The 25,765-nt window shown below is 35.3% G+C and overlaps 1 protein-coding gene and 1 long non-coding RNA gene across 4 annotated transcripts in view; one reads left to right on the top strand and one right to left on the bottom strand.

Annotated features, from left to right (window-relative positions):
- Positions 1–537: 537 nt before the first annotated feature.
- Positions 538–23,372, bottom strand: igfn1.1 (immunoglobulin like and fibronectin type III domain containing 1, tandem duplicate 1). 3 transcript variants are annotated; one of them, XM_058402194.1, is made up of 27 exons: positions 23,257–23,372; positions 16,603–16,687; positions 15,045–15,074; positions 14,199–14,318; positions 13,889–14,028; positions 13,648–13,747; positions 13,461–13,502; positions 13,229–13,268; positions 12,932–13,112; positions 12,713–12,826; positions 12,437–12,605; positions 12,060–12,332; positions 10,837–11,919; positions 10,299–10,502; positions 8,890–9,420; positions 7,806–7,930; positions 7,461–7,605; positions 7,090–7,383; positions 6,712–7,008; positions 6,419–6,598; positions 6,179–6,307; positions 5,666–5,974; positions 5,405–5,490; positions 5,048–5,240; positions 3,984–4,280; positions 1,649–1,975; positions 538–1,206 (listed from the first exon to the last, which is right to left on the bottom strand). In XM_058402194.1, the coding sequence occupies exons 2-27, from the start codon at positions 16,649–16,651 to the stop codon at positions 1,202–1,204; spliced, it is 5,463 nt and encodes a 1,820-aa protein (XP_058258177.1). In that variant the 5' UTR covers positions 16,652–16,687; positions 23,257–23,372; the 3' UTR covers positions 538–1,201. The 3 variants fall into 3 exon arrangements, with proteins under 3 accessions (XP_058258177.1, XP_058258179.1, XP_058258178.1); XM_058402196.1 differs by lacking the exon at positions 10,299–10,502; XM_058402195.1 differs by lacking the exon at positions 15,045–15,074.
- LOC131361218 (uncharacterized) overlaps positions 18,401–25,765 on the top strand; it is a 19,383-nt gene continuing 12,018 nt past the window's right edge. Inside the window, exons 1-2 of the long non-coding RNA XR_009205977.1 lie at positions 18,401–18,447; positions 19,089–19,139. This is a non-coding gene — a long non-coding RNA (uncharacterized LOC131361218). The remainder of the gene's footprint in view (positions 18,448–19,088; positions 19,140–25,765) is intronic.

The following is a 25,765-nucleotide window of genomic DNA, read 5'->3' as shown; positions in this document are numbered from 1 at the left end:
AAAAAAATCAGGAAGGAGTAGCTACAATAGATTTTCAAAAAAGAAGTATATTCTCGATGTTGCAGATATAAATATGTGAATATGAAAGGTGTTTATGTGAGATTAGCATAATTCATATAATTCATAGAAGACGTTTAACCAAGATGTGATTTGTGATATGTTTGTTGATGAATGAAGCAATGATTGTTGCCTTCTGGTGAACACCTGGATGCGGTCTTTAAGTCTTGAGCTTCATTAACAAAATGGCACTGAATTAACCCGGGTGGATGTGCTCAGTGTAAATGAGATGTGACTTTGCATCCATATATAGACCATGGAGAGGCAAATGCAAATCATACTGCTTTAGTGACACTTGTATACTGTGACACCATATACATAACATACACATGGCCTGAGCTGATGATGTATAGGCTGATCAGTGAGTCTGGCTATTTGACTCCTACTTAATGTTAGTAAAAGCATCTGACCAAAATAACAGGGTGTTTTAGTGCTTTGCCTTATGAGACAGAAAACTAAGAAGGGAGTATTTTTGTTGTGAGCTTCCTTTCCAAATTTATTGCACATGTATTAAGAGCAATGCATTACTCTAAGTGAATACACAACAGTAGAATGCATTTTTGTATTTGGCAATGGTAACAAGCAGGGAAATGGTAAATATAACATTGATTAGGTACCTGCTCATGCATAGGTTGCTCATGATGCTACAAAGAAATTCAGTTACTTTACTAACTTACAGTAAATAACTCATCAACTTTATTCATTTATTCATGCCATGGTTCTTGTCATTGTTTACCATTACTGTATATCTTGCTTAAAATCCTCTCAGTATTGTTTGGGCAGTATAAGCATCAGCATTTACATCAAACAAACAAATGACATTTGTTACAAATAAATTCTTTAAGTTTTGCCGAGGAAAAGTAATAAACAGCAAGTAGCAAACAGTGCTTAGCAACAGAAAAATAAGAAATTGAAAACTAATGAAAAACAAAATACCAATGGTTTTGGGAACTGAATAGCAGGCATACTGCAAATCGACAACAACAACAACATCCTCATGGACATACATGGTATACAAAACAGAATATTAAAGATAGGGCACTTGATTTGTACATGTTATTTCTAAATTTAACTGAAAGACATCAAAATATATAATTATAAAGACTTAAAAGAGAAGCCTTTTTGCCTTTATCCAACAGTTGCCTTATTCTGGAAAAGAAAAAAACAAACAAAACAAATTATTGCAGCATTGCAGTTGAGCTGTGATTGTATTTATAATAAATACATTTCACAGCCACTAAATTCATGATAATCATTATCATTTCAGTGTAAATGCCAAGACTAAACATATATTATTATTACTTTAAATGTCAATACATACATATATTACTAAACAAACTAAGTAAATGGAAATTATGAGATGAGCATTTACTTTGTGGCTATTTCATTACCTGCTATATAATAAAAAAAAAAAACAATTTCTCGAACAATATAATTTCTTTGAAACACATTGCAAAAATATGGCACTTCAGCAACTAAAATTGTCTGGAATATAATATTTTTTTCTCTAGTTTTATGTATATCCTTTTATAGAATTACAATAAACCCAAATATAAGATTATTAATCATGTAGAGGGAAAGGGAGTCTTACCTCTGACTACCAGCTTGGTGGAGACCTCAGCTCTACCTAATGGATTTTCTGCAACAACCTTATACTCTCCTGTGTCTTTGGGAGCCACCCTCAGGATGAGCATGGAGCAGACCCCACATGTGTTGGTGATGTAGTAGTTGGGGTCTGTGTTGAGACTGACGTTGTTGCGGTACCATGTGACATGTGGGGTGGGATTGCCTCTCACAGCACAATTCATGTAGCACTCATAGCCCTCTGGAGCTGTGTGCAGTTTCAGAGGGACTAGGAACTTAGGAGGCGTCTCCAGGATGCAGGCTTTTGACTCAGGAAGGGTTAAAATGTATTTCTCTAGAGAAGAGAAAAAGAAACACCATGTTTCCAACAGTGATCACACTGATGAAACTACGTGTGATCACACTGATGAAACCACTTGCAATGACAGCTAATGTAGAAGCAGCAGCCTTTATTTTTCACATATACATTATAGCTTGTTTAGGAAGTTGGGGTCAGGATCAGCCATGATACAGTGCCCCTGGACCAGAGAGGGTTAAGGGCCTTGCTCAAGGGCCTAAAAGTTGCAGTTCTGGGGCATGAATCCCCGACCTTGTTAACATCTCTCAAAGACAAAACCACAGGCAGATGACAAATTAAATCAAAACCAATAAAGAGTTTTTTAAGGTGTTGGATCACTACAAGTCCCCAGAACAGCTTCAGTGCTATAGTATAAGTTATATGAATAAAATAATTTACCATTAGTGAATGAATAAAGCCATTTAGTGTACCTGTGTGTGCCCTGTGCGTATATTAACATCTTGGCTGAGACTGACTCTCCCATCAGTATAGGAAAGGTTTAGAATAACCTTTTTTTTTTTACTGATTCACAGTGACCATCCTTTCCAACAGAACTCACGACAGACCAGCATGGCTCACCAAGACTCAACAAATACAACAAATGCAAACCCTGGACTATCCATGGCTGAGTACACTGTCAGTTTCTTAACACATAACACAAGCTGTGAAAGTAGGAACAACTTCTCAGGAGGATGTCAAGTGTGAGGGTTAACAACACAATACAACTATCACAACACAATACAACTATCTGCACTGTAACACAATGCACCTATCTGTTTAGTGCTCCAAATTTTTATATTAGTATCTGCATTCAAACTTAAATCAAACGTGTGCAAGGCCTAGAATAAATATGATCCATACTACTATATAAAACACTGAGCAAATGAAATGCAGGTAGAAATGCCAGCATTGTCAACATGTCATAAATGAGCAACATAAAAACATCACGCATTGTGGTCTTTGTCTTTCAAGCTCTGTGTCTGACCACTCACTCATGCACTCACTCATGCAAACCTCCCCCTTGGGTGACATTTTTGTTGTTTTCCACAGGATCCTAGTCCTGTGAGCCATTCTCGAGAGCTTTAAATAAATAAATAAAAACAATTGTGCATCACTTTTTTTTTTTTACGTGTATTTGAATCTAATTAGAACATATTATCTGGTTAATCCTAATGATCAATAATCGTCTATACTAAGAAATAACAAATCTGATTCGATGTTAAAATGTTTCTGCTGCTGTCATAAAAGTGTGAAAGTAAGAATGAAACACAGCGAGTTTGTTTAAATGTCTTTCTACAATGCTCATCTGGGCATTTATATCTTATGTAGGGTGCAAACAAATTGAATAGGAAACCAAGTAGTTGGATCACAGATGAAATGTAAGATAAAGCTACATAGGGATAATAAAAGGCTGCTGTGGGTAATTATATTGTAAAAAATATTGAAACATTAATTTGCAAGAGAACTTTTGAAAGTAGTGAAAAACAATTGGCAAACACTACACTAGTAGTGAAGATTTCAGTGGCAGTAAAGAAGCAAGCCAGAGGCATCAGTTTGACTGTTTGATTAATTAAAGGTCTGCAGCATTTTTCTGCACTCACACATACTGTATGTCCTGGCTCAAGAAAATGCCCTGGAGCAAAACAGAGCCACTGTTTTTCATTTAATTTGTCATCTGTCTGTATATGGCCAACGTCCAGTGAACACTTATATTAACCAATATTCATATATATAAAAACTGTCTTGAGGCATCATACGCAGCAGTAGCTTTTTGATTACCTTCTGTTGCCTTAAGGCTACAGAGCACTACATAAGATATGCGCACTTAAGTATAGTACAAGCAATCTTTTAAAGACTCTATAGACCTCTGACCTGGTCCTTAAATATCTTTCCTATTTTTTTACTGATACAGAAAATTAGTAATTATACTCAATGTATTATAGCCTAAAAATGCATTCATTTAGACTTGAACTAAATAGGACTGTAACAGAACCTCATTACAAACCTTTCTTCTCAGTAATTAACCACTTTGGAGATTCAGAGGGAGCAGATTGTCCCATGTCATTTTTGGCATAGACACGGAACTGGTACTCTCTCCCTGGCATAATGTTGCAGACTGTGAACCTGTTGTTGTAGATGCCCTCGGCTACTGTGTGCCAGGTTTGTTTAACAGAGTCCCTCTTGGTCACTATGTAGTGCAGACGATCGTCTCGTTTTTCATCTGGTGAAGCTGCCCAAGTGATTGTCACAGTGCCTGGCACATTCATATCAAGCTCCACAGGGCCAGGAGGCTTAGGCTCATCTAGGGAGACATGCAGGTACAATATACTGTATGTTTTGAACTGTATTTATTAATGTATAGTCAACCCCAGAATTACTGCCATTTGATGTGAGGACCAAACATAAATACATCAAATGAATAACAAGCGATATCCGATAACATATAAAATATGCTGATTCTCTATGGGTGTGTTGTAATAGTGTTTTTTCAATAATAAAGTTTTTAAGTAGTGAGTGTTTCCTACCAAACATTAGTTTACAAATTAATGGCACTCATACAAGTAATAATTAGCTGAAGTAGTGGAACCTTGGTCCACTCTTCCATGCAGAACATTTAAGCTCCTTCATATTCAAAGATCAACTCTAACATTAAATTCTTGAGTTTAATATGGCCATTGCAATACAACAGGAATACATTTAAATGAAATCCTTTTATAAATGAAATGTTTGGTTTGTGTTTATTTTGCATTTTCTTTTGGGCTGTCAATAATTCCGACATATTTTTGAGAGAAAAATACTATTCTTTTTGCTAGAGAATAATTTTGTGCAAAATTTCCTTCAAATGATAGAAAGAATGAATTATTATGTGCTTGTTTACAATGCATATTTTCAACAATCAGCTTTTGCCAATTATTTTGCAATTTGCTAATAATTAAATTTGAGTTGAATATAATAGTTTTGAAAATCATATAAAACAAGAAGATATACAATACAACATGTAACTTTGAATATTTCTTAAATAATTAACAAAACAAATGTAGAGAATACTGAAATAAAGTTCAACTGTACCTGTGACTCTGATCTCAACACTGAAGGTCTCTTGGCCCACAACATTCTTTACTACAATAGTGTAGATTCCACTATCAGAGCGCTCCGCTGATGGAATCAGGATTTGAGAGCCTCCCTCAGTATTGCTAACAGTGACACGTTTAGAGACAGGAACGCCGTCCTTAAGCCAAATGATCTCAGGCCATGGAGAAGCCTGACAAGGCATGCAGGGCATTCTTTTATCTTATAAACATTATCACAAATGATACACAAAGATGAACAAAAAAGATGAACAAAAGATGCTTCAAGTTAATCAACCATTGGATAACTTGTTTTTCATGTTTATTAACATTTTTGAAGTAACAAACTGATATTTACCACAAAGTTAATGTTGAATCTTCCAGCGTTTCCAGCTTTGACTATCATGAAGCTCTTTATCTTGGCATCTGTGAATTTTGGTCTCACTAAGCAAAGAGAAGTATTCAAAATCAGAAGAACAGTATACATTTTTTCTGTAGTATTTTTACTGCTTGTTCAAGCCTTTTACCTTTCAAAAGTTATGTGAAATTGATGTTTAACAGAATAGATCAGGGAATATAACATGTAAAATAGATGATTTCATCTATATAGGTGACATACCAGGAGGAGGCATTGCTAGAATATAGTTATTCAGCTCCTTAGGTTCTCCTGCTCCACCTTCATTCACGGCTATCACTCTCACCCAGTACATGGCCATTGACTTCAATCTCTTTACAGTGTAGGTGGTCATGATAATGGCATTGCTATTGCAGCAATTCCATACTGTGCCCTCTGCAGGTCTAATTTCAACAAAATATCCTTTAGCTTCATCATGTTCGTCTTTTACTTCTTTTGGTTTTGTCCAAGAAAGGCATAAAGTGTTGTATGTGGAGCCTGTCACTTTAAGGTCAATTACTTTGCCAGGAGGTTCTAAAGAGGAGAGATAATGATAATGTAATTTTTGTTGACAAGGAAATATTGACAGAACCAGAACCAGATACCACTGCAGAATATTAGTGTAGGTGGAAGCTAGTCCACAATAACTAATACATACACAACTGTTTAACTGGACTACGCTGTAAGAGATTAGACTGTTTTATCATTTTTATGATTGAGCAGATGAGTTTGAATTACTTTTAGGATCTCTAGCGAACGCTGACTCGGATGGTGCACTCGGTTCACCAGCTCCAGATATGTTGATAGCCGAAACTCGAAACTCATACTCCATGCCCTCAATAACATCTTTACAAGGATATTTCTTGGCTGTAGAAGACAAGGGAATTTAAAAAATAAGTTTAGTATAAAGATATTATGATAAAGGTATTATTGGGTACGAGTGAAATAGTACAATGTGACAAATAAAGTGTGACAAACTTTGGATTGGTTCTTCTGGTGGATGAACAAGGCTCCACAGATTGCTGCCCTTTTTGCGTTTTTCAAGGTTGTAACCCAGAATGCTGGTTCCTCCAGTGGTGCCTGGAGGGGTCCATGACAAGGTGATGCAGTTCTTGAAGGCACTGATCACTTTAGGGGCAGATGGTGGGCCAGGATATGCTGAAAAAGTAAATAATGTTTTTTATGCACCCTATAGATTTATGCATGAACAGGATTTTAACTTCAGGGTTTTTTGTTTTTTTTTTTACTGTCAAAGGAGGTGAGAATCTAACCTTTAGTCCCAGCTTGAACGTCTTCAGTCTCCATTAGCTCACTGATACCCTCTGAGGTCTCAGCTCTGATACGGTAACAGTACCTTCTACCATGATCCACATCAGTGTCTCTGTAATGGGCTTCCCCAGGAATCTGTCCAATCTTCTTCCAGGTGTTGCGTCCAACCTGATTACGCTCAAGAAAATAATGAGTAATTGGGCAACCCCCATCATCTTTTGGTGGGCGCCATTTGAACTCAATGCTGTTGGAAGAAGCTTCAACTATCTCCAGAGGTCCAAGAGGCGGAGTTGGTTTATCTATTAGACATCAAGACTACATATTAGATCTAAATTCAGAAAAAAAAAATAGTACCAGAAACTGTTCATTGATTGGCTTACCAAGAACTTTTAGATTACTAATTGCCTCCACAGTACCAAACTCATTTTTTATTTTGATTTTAATTTCTCCTGTGTCTTTGCGCTGTAGTTTGCTGAGAGCCAAACGGCAGTGATTTTCAGTAGTTTCAATCTTACAGTTTGCATCTGGTGCAAGTTCCTCGCCTTCTTTATACCACTGTATTTTAGTGGCCTCATGGCCAATATACGGTATTTTGAATTCTGCTCTTTGATTAGCTTTGATCACCCTTGGCTTGGCAAATGCTTCAAGGTCTTTTGCAGCAAATCTTGGTGGATCTAGGAAATAAATACATCTTAGAAAATAACATTCAGGTGTATAATACAAAATAAGCAGATGAGTGATTAAAACACACCTTCAACAATAATCATAGCCTCAGTTTTACGGCCATCAGCCTCGAATTTATATTTTCCAGCAAACTCCTCTGATACTTTGTGGATTTTCAGTTTATGAGTTGCACCATCTTTGCTGATAGTCATACCCTCAGTAGAATCAGAAATCTATAAAAAAAGAGTAAAACATAAACTCTGATTACATCTTTTATAGAAACTATTCTGCCTCCTGCTCGAAGGACCTACAAAGTTAATAGATTACTGCGGTTAAAGACAGTTCTTAATCTTTCTGTGGGGATGCACAATAATTCTTTTAATGCCTTTTAAGTCCCTTTAGGTTTTATGTTAGAGAGAGAGCCCTAGCATACCTCTTTTCCATCTTTATACCAGAGCCCCTTACAATCTGCACTGCTGAGTTTGCAAACCAGCTCAGCTGTCTCTCCTACAATAGCCTTGCAGTCTTCCAGGCCAGTAGAGAAGTGAACACCAGGATCTACAATTCATTTGGGCACATTTTATTATCAATCTTATTATCTGTAATAATGGTAGTATATGATAGTACTTACCTTAAATAAAATATGTATTCAGCTTGTTATTTGCCATTTTGTTAACAACACCATGTATTTTAATGCATAAAATACATGTTTGAATATAAGCCAGAAGTCTAAAATTATTATTTGTTAACAAACAAATTCTAACATTGACAGTAAAATGTCTGTCATCTCTGTTGCCTTTTTCTGGGTTGTAATGATTTCCGTGTTGTGATGATGAGGTTCAGGATTCTTGCGATTTTGTATTTCCAGGATCACCATCTTCTTCTTCTTCTTCTTCCTCTTCATATCCTTTGTCTTCTTCTTCTTCTTTTTCTTCTTCTTCTTCTTCCTCTTCTTCTTCTTCTTCTTCTTCTTCTTCTCAAAAATAGTGTCTTTTTGTATTAAAAGCAAATATGGATGTTAACACATCATCATCTGATACATGCTTTTTCTGCTTGTTGTGTCTTCATTATCTGATCACTGATATGTCTAATTTTAATAACAACTGCTGGATTCAGTGATTATTTAGCTTCAATAACATGAGGGGTTCCCAATGTGCTTGCTTCAGTAGTCTCCTGTATCAGTGTTCATTCTTACTTTTGAAGTGTAGCCCGGTGTTTGTTCTATGTTCATATTTTTGTGGATGTAAATTAGGCAAGCTCAGCAAAGACAATGCGCTCAATATGAACACACAAACACTTGCCCATGAAGACATTTTTTGACAACAAACAAAGAGACAAATTTCAATGGGATAAAGGGTCAGTGATGTAACAGAGGCACTAGACCCAACTGCCCAACAGTGGCTCACACTGATATTCTATAGCCTACAAAGCAGTGGCAAATCCACACTGGTCCCAAATGACCATCTATTAAAATATTGCTTCCATGCATTTTTGATGCAGGCTTCACCATTTCTTACCAGTGGTTTCCTCTGGAAGCAGGGGACCTTGTCTTGTGCGGCTTGAATGCTTGCCAGCCTCAGCTGACTCATCTTTTGTGCCTTCAGTGGCCTCAGCATCAGGAGAAGCCCCCTCCTTGCCCTCAGGTTTGGCACCATTGCCACCTGGATTGCCACTTGGGTTGCCCTCTGGATTTCCATCTGGGTTACCACTTGGATTATGACCCGGGTTGTCACTTGGATTATGACCAGGGTTACTGCCTTGCTTATGACCTGGGTTATCACCTGGGTTATGACCCGGGTTACCACTTGGATTATGACCAGGGTTACTGCCTTGCTTATGACCTGGGTTACCACCTGGGTTATGACCTGGGTTACCACTTGGATTATGACCCGGATTGTCATTTGGGTTATGAAGTGGGTTGCTTCTTGGATTATGGCCAGGGTTACTGCCTTGCTTATGACCTGGGTTACCACTTGGATTATGTCCCGGGTTACCACTTGGATTATGACCTGGGTTACTGCTTGGATTACCATGTGGGTTGCCTCCAACTTCAGGAAAGTGATGAACATTTAGAAGATAGATGGTGGCAGAGAAGGTTATAAAAAACAACATTAAAAACAAACAACAGTAAAACAGTGACAATAACACTGACAGAAATGTAGACAAACACTGTGCTGACAAACTGGTATAAACCTGCCAAAATGTATAGCTAGAAATGGGAGGGAACGAAGTATTTATGCTTTGAAACCTTTTCTTTTGGAAGTATGCTTAACATCTTAATGGAGAGACTGGAGAGAAGGAAAAGTATTGCAAAATCTTGAGAGTGTCTTTGTTGATATTTGTTTAAAATATTTATATCACCGTTGGAAAGTAATTAAGTTCTTAAGACTTGATTAGTTAAATCAGATGACAGTTACGTTTTCTCAGCACAGATAACTTAGAGATGTGAATCACAGACAAATCACAGACAAAGAAAATGGGTATGTACACATAAAGGACATATAAAAGACACATAAAGAACACAAAAATACTCAATAGAGCACAAGACACGGACAAACAGAAAAAAAGTTTATAATTCCGTGGTTTTTGTGATAAGTGCTGCACATGCATCAATTAGGAATATGATGGATGGTGTTAATGTTAAGGGGAATGCCAACACCATCCATAATGTGTATATTAAAGTATAGGCCCCAGAAATACACAAGTACATGATTAATTTAGGAAATTTGTTTAAATGTTGTTAATTGATTTAGTTTTAATGTAAATCTTTATTTCTGAAAGTAATAAAAATTCTGCAATGTTCACTCAGTAATTCACCTCAACACTACTGTTAAGATGCTAATATATTAGAGTTAATGATGGATTCAGTTCAGTCCTATTTGATTATACTATATTTATTAAGTTAATATTTAAGCCAGACTCTTACCAGTGACTAGGTCTGGCATCAGTGGGCCTTGCCTCACACGAGTTTGCTTCTTAGCCTGTTTTGGCTGTTCTTCAGTTTGCTCTGGCTCCTTCTCAACCTGTTTTGGCTGTTCCTCTCTCTTTTTTGGCTGTTCCACACTCTGGTCTGGCTGCCCAATTTGTTTGACTGGGGCAACTTCAGTTGAATTTGGTTCTGGTACCGTAACTATCAGTGTAAATGGTAAATCATTTTCCCTGTTTTGTGCTTTTCTCAGAAAATTGAACAGCTTTTTAACTGTGTGTATTCTACAGCAAAGACAGCAAACACAGTAAAAGCTGCAGGTAAAATAAATATAGCAGAAGCGATAACATTTAGGCAAGTCAAAACATGACACATCAAAACAATGGCTAACAATAGCACATGGCAAATGACAGTGCTGGAGATCACTGGAAAGAAAATAAATAGTATAATAATACTATAATAAATTGAATATATGTCTCTATGGTCTCAAATTGGGAAATTTCAGTTTGTCATGCAAGTATATCAGTATGATATTTACCTTTGACAGATTCAGCTGCTTCTGTTCTGGCATGCTTCTTAGACTTAGCACCAGCATCAGCACCTTCCTTCAATAAGGCATCAACTCCTGCTTGGCGCACACCTCCAGCTCCACAGCCATCTCCAGCACCTCCTGCAAAAACTGAACCAGTACCTCCTGCAGGATCAGCACCTCCTGCAAAACCAGCACCTCCTGTAGGATTAACGCCTCCTGCTAGACCAGCACCTCCTGCAAGACCAGCACCTCCTGCAGGATTAGCACCTCCTGCAAAACCAGCACCTCTTGCAAGACCAGCACCTCCTGCAGGATTAACCCCTCCTGCTAGACCAGCACCTCCTGCAAGACCAGCACCTACTGCAGGATTAGCGCCTCCTGCTAGACCAGCACCTCCTGCAAGACCAGCACCTCCTGCAGGATTAGCACCTCCTGCAAAACCAGCACCTCTTGCAAGACCAGCACCTCCTACAGGATTAGCGCCTCCTGGAAAACCAGCACCTCCTGCAACACCAGCACATACTGCAGGATTAGCACCTCCTGCTAGACCAGCACCTTCTGCACCCCCCATGCCTGCTCCGTCCAGTCCAAGTCCCTCTGCTGCAGCTATATTTTCAGAAAGCATGGCAGCAGCAGCTGCTCCTGCCTTAGCAATGTCCTTTGCACTCAAGCCTGCTTCCTTAGCCTTGGCCTCAGCCAACTTTCTGGCTTTCGCTTCAGCTTCAGCTTGGGCCTTTGCTGCTGCAGCTGCAGCCGCTGCATCAGCTTGGGCTTTGGCATCTTTCTGTGACATGCCTTTAGCTTTAGCTGCTGCAAGTGCAGCCTCAGCAGCTTCAGCAGCAGCTGCTGCTTTTGCAGCTGCAGCAGACTTTGATGCAGCCAGTGCAGCTTCAGCTTCTGCTTTGGCTTTGGCTGCAGCAGCATCTCTCTCAGCCTTAGCTCTTTTAGCAGCTTCCATAGCGTCTTCCATCTCCTTTTTGTTTTTTTCTTGCTGCTCAGCAGCAATTTTCACCAGATCAGCTCCACTGCCACCGACCTGTGTAGTTTTTCGGGCTATCTTTTTACCTTTCATGGTAGAATCTTTATTAGCTGCAAAAGACACAATTTTACAGGTAGCGGTTAAATAAATTAGTTTCAAATAATAGTAGTATATTTATTTCAATTAATAGTAATATATATATTTAATGTATTATGTAATTTTTTTGGTGACAATGTACACTGAAACTTACGCTCTACCACAAGCCAGGCACTACATGACTTTATGCCAGCCACAGCAGAATAGATTCCAGCATCCACAGGCATGCAGTCAATGACTTTTAGACGGTGAATCAGTTTGTCCTCAGAAACGGTAATATCATATTTATCACTATTGGATAAGGGATTATTTTTCAGTGTCCATAAAATTTGGTTCATTGGTAGAGAAGTCACACACTCAAATATGGCATCTTCTCTTTCTTCAGCCTTCACTTCCTGAATCTTCACCAGAAAATCCACAGGGGGTACTGAATGACAAATAGAAACACACAGTGAGCACTTGGAACCCCAAACTGCTCAGGTGCTTGTGAGTATTCCTTTTTGAATTCATTTTCTAATTACTTAAACATACTCTTGAAATCTGTTGAGAAGACATTGACACCCTCAACATCCACTTGATAAATACCAGCATCCTCAGGAGAAAGATTTTTCACTGTGAACACATACTTTTTTCCAACTTGCTTCAAATAGTGTTTCATCTCACTGTCCACATCTTTGCTGTATGGGACCATGATGCCATCCTAAACATAAATGCATATAAATTCAAATAATACTGGAGCCCAAAACATATACATATTAATTTATTTTCATCACATGGTGAGCACAAAAATTGGTAAACAGTCATTACTTTATAGAGGAAAATGCGACTGTTGGGGTCCTTGAGTTCGATGTCCAGCTCAAAAGTTGCTGAATTCGCTGATTTCACTTCAATGTGTTTGAGGTTAGTGATGTGCTGAATGAACTAATAAAACAAAACAAAATTATATTTAAACTCAGACAAACTATGTAACTATGCCTCAGAGCTTTATTTTAATGTTTCACTATAAATGACCACAGTATACTGTACCAAGGCCTGTTCTTGCTCTCGCTGGTTCTTCAGCTCAGTCAGTTTCTTCAGCATTCCCCGAAAATCAGTGATGCCATACTCAAAACAAATACGCTCATAGTCTTTCTTATCAGCAGACAGTAACAGATCCCACACTGACTCATCGATTTCTCCTTCCTTTTTTTCAACTGTTTTCCCAACTCTGCAGTTGCAACAGGAAACTTAATATTTAGCAAAACAGTTAACACACCAATTACCACAATAACTAATGCCAGTTTCCGAGCATGGTGCAATAGTTGTAGATATCAAAGGTAATACCTTCTTTTAAGCTTGTTTCTGAACTCTGCTGGATCCTCCACTGAAAATAATGGAATGTAATTGAGTTTATAAGGATTATAATAGCACTAGATTGTTATTTTAAATTCATTTTCAACTGACATTTTTAGTTAAACTGTGATTGTAATAAAGTTTATATTTTACAATGTAAAAGTAATTTCTTAAATAATGAAATACAGTGAAAAAATGAATAAGAAGCAGCTTTACAACATACAGTTCTCTGTCTTTTGCAGTTGTTTACTCTTTTTGAATCCAACTGTAACAGAGAGACAAAATAAATATGTTATATTTCTATGGAAGTTGATAAGTGTATGCTTATCAAAAGTTAGGAGTATGATATGAACCTCAGTTGAAATACCAGCTTATCATAATTTCATATGACTTAAAATTCTGTACTGTACCTTCAATGACATTTAGGATGACAGTGCAGACCGCCTTTCCATACTCATTTACAGCATAGCATTTGTATGTGTCAGCTTCTTCACCACTAACTTTGGGCATCTGTGAAGGGATTAACCTATTGTTCAATATAGGTACATTATTCAATAAATAAATAAATAATCTGTGAGCTACTTCGTTTTAGTCTAGATACTCTAAGCTATAAGACTTTGTTGTCTAATTTTAGTGAGTTATTATGCCTACCTCTAAAGTATGTTCATTAGTTACAGGGTCATATTTGTTCTGGAACTTTTCTGGATCATTCATTTCTCCTTTAGCTCTCTTCCATGACACAGTAGGCTTGGGTTCTCCAATCACAATGGCTTTAAAGATGGCTAATTTACCTTTAATAGAAAGCGTATGATCCATCATTTCTTACTGTCTTACTGTATTTGTTTTGTTTTTCATTCATTCATTTTTCATCTGTTGGGGATTGTAAATTTTTTCAGTGCTTAAACTGTATTTGGTTTATATTGCTGTATATTTTTGCACTTGACTTTGCCAATATTTCTACCTTCTTGAATGGTCAAAGCAATGGGTTTGCGGGTGAAATCAGGAGTAGATTTCCCCTCTGGCAATTCCTCCACATACTGGGTAATCATAACCCCAGGAACCTTCGATCTCCTTTTGATACCTATGAACAACCATATAAAAATCAAAACAGAATATGTAAAGTTTCCCAAAAATATATGAACTGTACAATAACAGTAAGTAATAGTAAGTTTTAATTCAATTTTGTTTTCTTAAACATTCTTTAAATGTCAAATAGTGTCTATAAACACTGCATTACTGCAAATACAATCAACACTTTTATGCATTTCGAATACAAAACAAAGAGAAAGAAGGATGAAATGTTAATTTGATCACTTGTTATTAGAAATGTTAGGTTATGGCACAAAATAAGAAAATACAGGAAATGACAAGTATAACAAATGACAACATTTGTTATAACAGAATGATTTTGTTAATTGTTAGTTGTGTGTATGTGGTGGGGTTTATACCTTGTTTTGAAATTTTTATTTATGTATATTTTTATAATCTGAATGTAATATAGTCTATAGCTTGCAACCTTATCCACTGTCAAATATATATTAACTCTCAAAAGATTTTTTCTACTTTCATAGCTTTGCATCTAAAATCAAATACAAGAAAAATGTTTATCTAATTGTTATTCAAATATGTTTACATAAATAATATTAGGTATACATAAACTAATAACTGTCAGAACAAAAAATATTATCTATTGTAAGATGTTCTATTATGAAAAACTATTTTTTTAATGCTACCTAGCTCATAGGCTGTACCATACCAAACAAACCATGTTTATTTCCAAAATACTGGTTGCTGTCAGTTCCCTTACCTTTCTTCTTGGGAGGTTGATTCTCTGTTCCTGGTATAACATACAGGTTTAACGTAGAGGATGGTGAAATAGTAAGAGAACATGTTAATCATGACAAAAGCATAGTTAAAGAGCCATTACTTTATCAGGACAAAAATGACATGACAGTGACATACACTAAACAACAAACCAGCAAAACCCCAGAATATCCAATCGTGGCTGCAGGATTGAATGTGCAAGGGGTTTTGCCAAATTTCACAGGAAATAAGCATAGTGTAGATTCTGTGTTATGTCGTTTAATACTGTATATTAGCAGAAATTAGTAAGCCCATGTGTTAGGAGCTGGACATCAAGTAGCCTAGGTTGCTGTGATTAGTTGTAGTCAATTATCACCATCAGTGGTTTGAAGAAAAAAAAAAAAAATACAAGGACCTTATTCTTCTTTTTGATGTCCTAAATCTGATTGGTCAGAAGATTATTAATTTTCAATAACAGCAGCTCAAGCCATAGTTGAGCTGCAGAATAAATTACTGATTTCACGGGATCATGTTTGGTGGTCACATAATTTTTGACAATTTATTTTACAATGGAAAAAATATGAATGCTTGGTAATATTACATGTTGAAGCTTTTCCTTTAAGTCTTTCTGCATTGGAAGCAGAAAAGATTCATTTACATTTCGTAATTTCATAGTAACATGAGCTCTATGAGCTGCAATTATTTTGTCTTATTTACTTTGAGGGAGAACAAAGGTGAAAGAATAATTGTTTTATACTCTTATAAAATTCAGAACCCTTAAGGGGGTTCTTGGTTATAACCCTTGGCTATTCTTCTGGGGGAAATCTTAATGGTTCAGTATCGAAACCTACAATAGAGTGCTTCTTGTTATGAAGGATTTCCATGGAGAACCATTTTAAGCAGCTTTGAGCCCTTAATTATGAAATATTCCCTTAAAGCACCTTGAAAGTATTAAATTTATTCCTTACATAATTACTGTGCTCCAAATCAGTTGCATGTTAGTTGAAGAGTCAGCTGATGAAACAAGCCCCCCCCACCCGTTTTTTTTACTACTGTCAGTGAAAAAAAAGACTTTGTGTTGCATTCTGGTTAACCCAGACATCTTTAAGATTCTTTCAACTGACCATTTCAACTTGCTGTAACTCAGTACAGAACATTAAATATTATGATGCCTGTCTCTAAACATTTCTAAATTTGTTTGTTATTTAAAGTGATCCTTCTACTTAATTTTCAATTTTACTTATACATTTACTAATTGAATTACTAACTGCTTTGCGAAATGTACTATACATAAGTATAGTTTAATGAGGTTCTTAAAATTATGTCCTTTAAAGATGACGATAAAATTATGACGTTCTTGGTCATTTAATGGTGAGTTGAACTGTGATGATGGTGGCTTTAGCTGAAAAGCAAACAGCTTGCATGGCAAGTTCAGAAAGATAGATAGATGAAACACATAAAAGTTGATTTGTAATGTCTGTTATTTTGGCAGGGGATGTGTAAAAGCTTAAGTGTATTTGTAATGGGCATAGTGCTACTGTAGAGTGCATGGTTGTACTCACCACCCTGCCCTGTGGCTGTTTGATCTGTAATTTTTGATTTCTTCCACATCTTTAAATGTCTTTGTAACTCAAGATTTCAGTGCCACTGGAGGAGAGAGGCAGAGAAAGAGAGAGAGACAGAGAGAGAGAGAGATTTTATTGGTTGATTGATTGTATACGTGTCTTTAAATACGCCTCTCTTTAAGTTTGTTTCAGTTTTAAAATTCTGCTTTTTTGTTGTATAGAGTTGCACCCAAAAGTCTGAGACCAGTAGTGAAAATTCTTTTATTTTGCATAATATTTTAATTTAATACAACTCTTTGACAACAATCTGAGTGAAAAGTATAATATTTGAAATGTTTATTTAATTCAGTTTTTTGCAATTGTTTCATTTTTCTGTTAATGAGAGTGTGTGAAACCTTATGATCCAATTTTGATTCAGTCCATTTTAGACTTGTCTAAAAACATGCTTAAAAAGAAAAGATTAGGCATAAAGAAAATCTGACCTTGTACAGAAAATAGTTTGCATGGTCACAAATTTGCTTATAATTATGGTCTTTGAATATTAAATCTTGAATATTAAATATGCATATTTTTGTACAATTACATTAATAAAATCCAAGATTTTCAGTGTGGTCTCAAACCTTTAGACCCCACTGCATATTCAACTGCTCTAAGAAGGCAGTTCAGATTTTGTTATTGGAGATGTCAAGGAAACTACACTTTATTGATTCTCCTCCGTATACACATGGGACAAAATACAAGACTAACAATGTCCTCAATGTAAATAGAACTGAAATCTCCCCTAGATGATGTATTCAATATAACTAGAACATAAAAGAAGATGGTATTACCCACTGAGGTGAGGTGACATGCCAGATATTCAGTGTGAGTGATGGAATGTGACAGTGTAGTACATTATTTTGCACTACAGACTTAGGCAGAGGCCAAGCCAGCAACCAGCAGCTCCAGTCATTCATCTCTTCCAAACATACACAAGTACACAAACCTGCCACCAGACACAGACACTATGTCTCCTTTTGGCATGTGATGATGACAAGTTTTCAGCACTGACATCTCCTTTATAGTAAGTTTGGAGATAGTAGGTGCTTACTTGGCAATCACTGGAACCTAATTCTGCTGGAAAACCTTCAACTTTCTCATTCTGATACATATTCATGACCTGACATAAAAGCTGCACAAGGCATACTTCTGGTCATCTTGAAATGATATCTGTACATATCTCTGATGTAAAATTAAATAAAATTCATGGCAGCTCTGCCTCAAAACACTCTGTAATGGTTTGTTAAGATAAGGATTGGAGATTTATATAAGTTACAGAGATCTGTTATTTTTGGCTAATAGAATACTACGAGTGAGTACAATTTCCTAAACTGCATGTGGAATTGTATTTATACTTCAAATAGTATTAAATACATACGCAATTTATGATTTGATAAATGCTAAACAGCTATTGTATATCTGAACTCTAAAAACTGCTTTTGGTGCTAATTTATAATGATGCATGTTACCTGTATTCATCTTGAAATAACCTATATATGTAAATACATACAAATATATTTATGCATTTAAATAAGACATTCAAATATTATTTCAATCCTTTTTAATTATAATTTTATCATCGCTTTATGTTCTATATGTTTTTTTAAGGCTATGGCTTATGTTTCTTGGCTAATGCTGGTGCCTGAAAATGAAATGAACTAGTGTCCTTTGACACTCTTAAGTAGCGCAGCCAGAAATTCGAGCTGCCTGAGGAGGGGGAAGAGGTGTGGACTGTTCCAGCTTATACAACACCACATCTCAGTAGCACCACCTGACCAAGTATCATCTGCTTTTACATAAGAAGTAAGTAATCAGTTCATCTATTTTTATGCCAGATTCATTTAGTTTGAAGATAATGTATCTTTAATGTTGAACAAATTAGCTGAATATTGATTGAGGAAGACTCGATGAGACAGACTATGCTATTATGGGCTCTCCATCTGGCTCCCTTTTAAGATGTGTGCAGGAAAAGGGTAGTTTTTGTTGCGGTGAGAAATCAGAGCCACATTTCATAATTACCCATCAGTATGTGCCGCAGCTGTTACCACGGGTGAAGAAAAGTAATGTAGAAGTCAACATCATAAGTCAAATGACCTTATGTTTTGCTAAATATAATCATTGCAGCACCCTCAGGGTCTTTGACTATTAGTTATTCATTTATTTGTGTTGTTATTTTTCAGACCTTAGCAGTTAGATCAAATTCACTTTTTCAGTAACAGCAAGGTCCACAAATATATTTACAGTCAAGTAATAATATTTGGAAATCTTTGCAGCTTAACCCAGATTATGTTCAGACATATTTTCTAAAGTAGTTCTAAAATAAACTATGACACATGATACAAATGAAATACACATATTGTTAACATTTTCACCGGTAGTATAAAACGTTATACAGCACTCTGGAATCTAAAAAGGAATTTTGTTACAACTTTTATATGCCACAGAATGTCCAGTTCTGTGTACATCACTGGTCAAACCTCTAATATGATCTTCAGGTGAGATAACAAAAAACACTATTAATTACGTATAAATATTTTTTTTTTATTAATATTACAATTAACATTATTAACAGCTAGAATGAATTAACAACTTTATGTAAATATGGGAGCAAAGACAGTACTTTTCCTTTGTTTTCTATGATATTATGCATATATACTGTATAAGGCTGAACTGAATTTTACATAAAAAATACTCTCCCTCAGAATGATTTATAACTTTTTAAAAAAATGTTCACGATTCAAAACTGACTTGGAATGCTAGTTTTGCCAACCACTGATTGTTATTAACATTACTACTATGCCATCCAGTAGTAGGAACGCTTACTGAACACGTCATAGTACAGTGACTGATGACTTAAAATCACTGCATGTATGCATTTTAATTATTGACTTAGTCTTTACCTGTCTATTTCTATCCCTATTGTATCTAAAGCCAACCCAGTTGCATGTTGCAATCTCACACAAGAGAACTTCTGCAGTGTTATAATGTCTTTTTAGCAGAAGATGTGTATTTGTTTGTACGTCATTTTATATTTCTTTAGTTTCCCCATGTAATACTATGTACCCAGTGTTTTATTATTTTTTTCTTTCACTGAAAGCTGTTAGATGTAAGATTTAGGAATTTCACTCACTTTCAAAGAAAAAAAGATATTGTAAGCCACTTACTGAAGAACATTTTCAACAGAGGTTGTGCTACATCCTTTTCCATTGCAGAGATTAATCTGACAACTGTGCATAGTGCGTTAATACATGTTCAAGGACAATTTAAGGCTGCACTCAAATTACACACAGCAGGTTATCTAAGTAGCAATGGCATGTGATTTACAGATTTATCTTCATACTATTACTTAGTAAACTAAAACCTTTCTTATGCACATCACCATGACTGTCATAACCACTGAGTACTATGTGAAAGAAAAAATCTCACCTAAAAGAAGGTTGTTTTTTTTTTAATCAGAAATCTGTGTGTAACCTGCTAGAGCTCCTGCTGCTTGTGTGTGCTCTGTTCTAAGGTCTGTTCATTCACTGTAGACCTGATCGCACTACACCACAGTTTATTTATACTCATTCTGTGACACAAGAACTCAAGTACAAAACCAGTTGGTGAGCTAGCCAGTAAATGTTAGCTAACTAACTCATAACATACAGTCAAGGGAACGTATTCAGACACTTTTAGTTAAAATATAATTCCAGTCAATATGTCCACTTCATATTTACACATATAATGTCTTCAGACTTTTTTTTTCAAAGTTGTTGGCATTTATAGCTTCAATATTTCCAGGGTTATAAGATGTTTGCTTTTCTCGGCATTGTTTCAATTTAGGCTTCGATCACCTTCAATTCCCTAGGGATCCTTCTGATGGACTTTAGTCTTTGGCTATTTTGGCTGTATGTTTTGGATTCATTGTCTTTTTGAAATGCCTATCTTCTTCAAAGACTCAGTTTCTTGGTCAATAAGCATTGTTTACTAAGAAGCATCCTTATATCATAATGTTCATACCTCCATTCTTCACAGTGGGTGTTTTTGAGTTCATACACACAAGCCTTCTTTCTCCAAACATGACCAACTGAATTAGTGCCAAAGAATTCTATTTTTGTTTCATTTGACTATATTCAGAGAATTTAGTTCCAAATGATTTGTCAGATGTTTTAGAAGCACATATCCTTCTGTTTTAATTTTGCACACCATGTAGAAATAGAGATGACTGTGCTGTAGTTCATTGCTTATTGTTCTCTGTGTAAGTGTTGTTCCTAGTGGTTTCAGGTTATGCTGCAACTCTTTTCAAGTGACTGATGACATCTGTCTTACCTTAGTTATCATTAGTTAGTCTGCCAGTTCATTGTGAATTCTTGTTTGGCACACTTGTCTGGGGATGATAAGTGGTTTCATGAGCTTTCCACCTACATATTTTGTACTGACAGGGATGTTTAAGGACTTGGCTATGGCTCTGTTGCTTTTTTGTTTAATAATGTTGTCCCTTTAGGAACTTTAGGAAGCTCCATCATCTTTATTACCATTGTTGCTATATGCTTTGTGAAATCTTTCCAATTAATTGCATTTTTTATTATGAAACCAGGCACAATTTGAGCAAAGACCTTTTAGGCAACATTTATATGCAAAAATTAATTTATTTTTATCTAGCTAATATATTTATTTCTCTCTTTTTATTTCTTTTTTTTTAATGTATTTTTTATCTTTGTTTGTTTGTGCTTATGAATACATAGTTTTTGTTCATATTTATAAGTACCAGAGTCAAAAGGCATTCTGTCTGTAAATGTGAAGTGGATATATAAAAACACAATGCACTTATAAAATTAGGCTATAACATAGACTATAGCATCAATCAAACAATTTAGTTTAATGGTAAAAATATTTTGAATATTATGCTTATGCAAGTTCCCTACTAATTGGTTTGTGTTTATCCAGGCTATGTACAACTTCACATCTTTAGAATTGAAATATATAATACCATAATAGTAGAAATTTAGCTAGAAATTTACATAAATGATTATTGCTTTTAATGCATTTAGTAAGCATATCTTTCATTTTTACATGCATATCTTGTTTTATAAAATGTACTTTTATTTCATAATATGTTATTTCTTAGTTATACCAGTATGCATTACATTAGTAAATTCATAAGACATAATTTTTCAGCTGTAAACATATTTCCTCATGAGGGTGTTCTGTTTCTCATGGACTAACACATGTAACTAAATACGATACCTGGCAGCACATCAAATTGCATAATACATGACATAGGCATTTTAGACCCCTTCCCCTGTCTACCATACCATGCCCTGTGATACATTTTGATCTTTCGCACTCAACTATAGTTAGCTGTCACCCCATCACACTCTTCTGTGACTTCATACCAGCTGACCAGCTCTCAGATTCCACAGCGCGAAACATGAACTGAGAACATGAGCTTACTGGACACAACTTAAATGATTTTATGTGTGACTGCAAATCAACTGCGACTAGCACAATCTGTTTAAACAAGCACACTGAGCTCTACAGAATGCCTAAGACATTTATTGGGCAGTTAGTGGTGGTGTAATAGGATTCATAAAATGCTCATAACTATGGGTAAAGCAATGGAAGCTTAAGAATACTGTCTTCACTTCAACACCACACTGAAGGTCATTTAAGGTTGTCAACAGTTTACCTCTGCCTTGGACTGTAAGCAGTTCCCTGTGGGTACATTCATAAAGACTGCAGATGTACTCACTCACTCACTCACTCACTCACTGGACAACTTTGTGTGCATACTGCACCGAATTTATTTATATATTTTTTTAAATATTACATTATATTACATATCATATTATTATTATTATCATATTATAATTATAGATATATTATTATACTATTATACTATTTTATTATTGTATTATATATAATATGTAATAAATAATAATTGTGTATAATATATTGTATTATATTATTGTTTTATTATTATTATGTTTCTATGATGTTTATGTTTATATTATATAAACATTTTTATATATTTATATTTTTATGTACACATATATTTGTATATGTATATCCGATACACAATCAGCTTTACGTAACTATTGGTGTTTTTCATAATTTATCATGTCTTAATTTCTACTAAGACAGTTTTTATTCTTCCTATTTTTCCATTTATATTTTTATTACCTATATCCCTATACTTTTCTTGTCCACACAATTTACTTTATACTTTATACCCTTCTTCAAATGTAGGACAGTCGTAATAAGCATTTCACTACATCGTCGTACTGTGTATGATTTTGTATGTGACGAATAAAATTTGAATTTGAATGTACATCCGAAAAGAGCATTACAGAAAATATCTATCTATCTATCTATCTATCTATCTATCTATCTATCTATCTATCTATCTATCTATCTATCTATCTATCTATCTATCTATCTGTCTATCTATCTATCTATCTATCTATCTATCTATCTATCTATCTATCTATCTATCTATCTATCTATCTATCTTTTCTTAAACTATCTATCTTTTATTAATAAGTTAGGTTAACTATCTTTGTTGTGTTTCCTTCTTAAGCATAACTTAAATGTCACTAGTCTGCCAATGAAAGGATAAAGGAAACATCCTACCTGTTCTCAGTCCTGTGTGATGTCCTCACAGCTTCACAATGTAATGCTCTATGCTCCTCTGATATTTCTGTGCCCCAGAGTTGTGTAGGTAATAAATTCTTTGAGGTGTGTGTGTGTGTGTGTGTGTGTGAGAGAGAGAGAGAGAGAGAGTCCCCTGTACTCAACCTTGACTTCACCAACAAACGTCTCCTTTCTTTGTAGATGGAAGTAAAAGTTAGAGAAAAGACTGCGTGAATAAAGGGGTGTGAGTGTGGATCCTGCCCAGTGCAACATTTTATCAGCCCCCTCGATGTTGACACATCATAATACTAAACAAATTTATGAAATTATCCTGCTCACCATTACACTACCACAAACAGATACGCATAAAGGTTAATTAAGCTGCTGTGCAAAGTAATGCTGCTGCAGTATGTACATTTAATCCAATATGTTATAATACATTTTTTTTCCCTGAGCTGAGCTTAGTTTATGGCAAAAACCCCTTTGAGAATAAAAACCCTGCTTTATTTTCTCTGGGTACTTACTCATTTACAAAGATTTCATTTTCTGATGTAAATGAGATGAAATAAATAACAATTATTTTAAGAGTAAAAGAAGAAAAACAAAACAAAACACTGGATATCTTTCACTGCAGCCCATCACACTGATATCTGTTTCTGAAACATATTGTATGTACATTACTGTGCAAAAGTCCTAGAAAATTGCTGTAAAGTAAATGATACTAAAACTATAAATAATATAAACAACTATAAAGAGCATTAACAGAAGTGAACTGAACAAAGGGAATATTTGGTGTGACAACTTTCAGTGCTTTAAAAATGCATTTGTGTAGTTTTAGGAGGAAATTTGCTGGTAAGTTTCTCAAAGCATCTTAGAAAATCAGCCATAGTTCCTCTGTAGACTGTTATACCTGCTTCTGTTTAAGCAGATATTACTTGACTGCCTTTTTGTCTGTAAAGTGGTCCAGTACATAAGGTTATGTTTTTTACTAGCATACAAACATTTTTCTGAAACATTAAATTCCCTAAATTCTCATTTTTTAAAGTAATGTTTGAAATAATGCAGAGATCATGAAATAACCATGCAATAAAAAAAAGGTGGCTATAATTTTTGCACAGTTTTTGTAGGTTGTATATTTTGTCGAACATGTATACCTGTTAGATTCCCAATAAGGATAAAGGTATGTGTGATATTTGCATTTTTAAAATAAAATTCAACATAGCCAAAAGAGATGGTGACATATAAATAACTTGAGATGGATATCCTGGCACTTTTAATAACCCTGACCTTAAGTCAGAGAGAAGATTTGGCTAATCCTTCTGGTCAAAGGTCAGGGGTGTATGATTTTTGTTATAAATTGTCACACTGTGCTATTGACAGGTCACAGTCCTTAGATGGAAGTGGAATGACTAGGCAATATTGTGTAGCAGGGAGTTTTACAAAGTCCATAAATATTTACTTTCATCATGTGGACAGTGAAGATCTTTTAATGTATGTCACTTGAATTATGCAATTAAAAGCTTCAAATAACCTTACTGGTAATGAATATCTATATTTTCTACTTGTATTATATTTATGTAAAGTTTTGAATACATACTTCCTGTATTTCCTGTGTATTGCATTTCACGTAAGTCTGTACACATTGTCTTTATAAAAAATCTAATCTAGCTTCTTCGACTACAGATCTGTTTTTTTTTATTGTTTCCTCTAATTTCTTCAGGTCACATTTGTCACTGTGTTGCAGAAGACATTTAATTTAACCAGAAATATGATTCCTACATTAATAGATAGACAGACAGACAGACAGACAGACAGACAGACAGACAGACAGACAGACAGATAGATAGATAGATAGATAGATAGATAGATAGATAGATAGATAGATAGATAGATAGATAGATAGATAGATAGATAGATAGATAGATAGATAGATAGATGCACTGACTAAAAAAGCCAGATATTAAAATTTAATTGATGTTAAAATTAAAGATCACAGGAATGCCTTTGCAGTGTTCATGGTTTCTATTTCCAAAGGCATGTTCTTTGCTTACAAGTTTGCAGGTTTCCATTTATATCTGACAATGTGTAGCAGGAGAACGCAGCTGGTTGTCCTGGTAGTAAATTAAATGACGCAGCTCTCAAATCACATAGCTTCACCAAGGTTGTCTGCTGTCTATCGTAATGAGGTTCACATTGTCCCAATCATTATCTCTTGTACTGTATGCTCCAGAGCACTTGAGACTTAAGACATTGAGATTTACATTTACTATTATGCATATGCTTATTATATTGTTTATCTTATATGTTTGATTTATACATTGTCTTTGATGTAACTTTTATTACTTGTGCTGCTTGTGACAATTGAATTCCACAACAGTGAATTAATAAAGGAACTCTTCTCATCTCATCTCATCTTATCTTCATGCAATCATTCCATTCAATATACACAGTTATACATACTAGTTATATTAGTAAGTAAGTCTAATTAGTAGGTAAGTCTTGTTAGTAA

This window comes from Hemibagrus wyckioides, linkage group LG11 (genome assembly GCF_019097595.1).
Source record: "Hemibagrus wyckioides isolate EC202008001 linkage group LG11, SWU_Hwy_1.0, whole genome shotgun sequence".
Classification (NCBI taxonomy): Eukaryota; Metazoa; Chordata; class Actinopteri; order Siluriformes; family Bagridae; genus Hemibagrus; species Hemibagrus wyckioides.
Note: the sequence above shows the minus strand (reverse complement) of the source record. Positions and strands in the feature narration are given on the sequence as shown.

Excerpts from the sequence above, each read along its gene's own strand:
- igfn1.1 (XM_058402194.1), bottom strand. The coding sequence starts at position 16,651 with ATGTGGAAGAAATCAAAAATTACAGATCAAACAGCCACAGGGCAGGGT. Across the intron at positions 13,113-13,228 it reads AGAAACAAGCTTAAAAGAAG|AGTTGGGAAAACAGTTGAAA; the intron begins GTATTACCTTTG and ends TTGCAACTGCAG. Across the intron at positions 1,976-3,983 it reads GTTAATTACTGAGAAGAAAG|AGAAATACATTTTAACCCTT; the intron begins GTTTGTAATGAG and ends TCTCTTCTCTAG.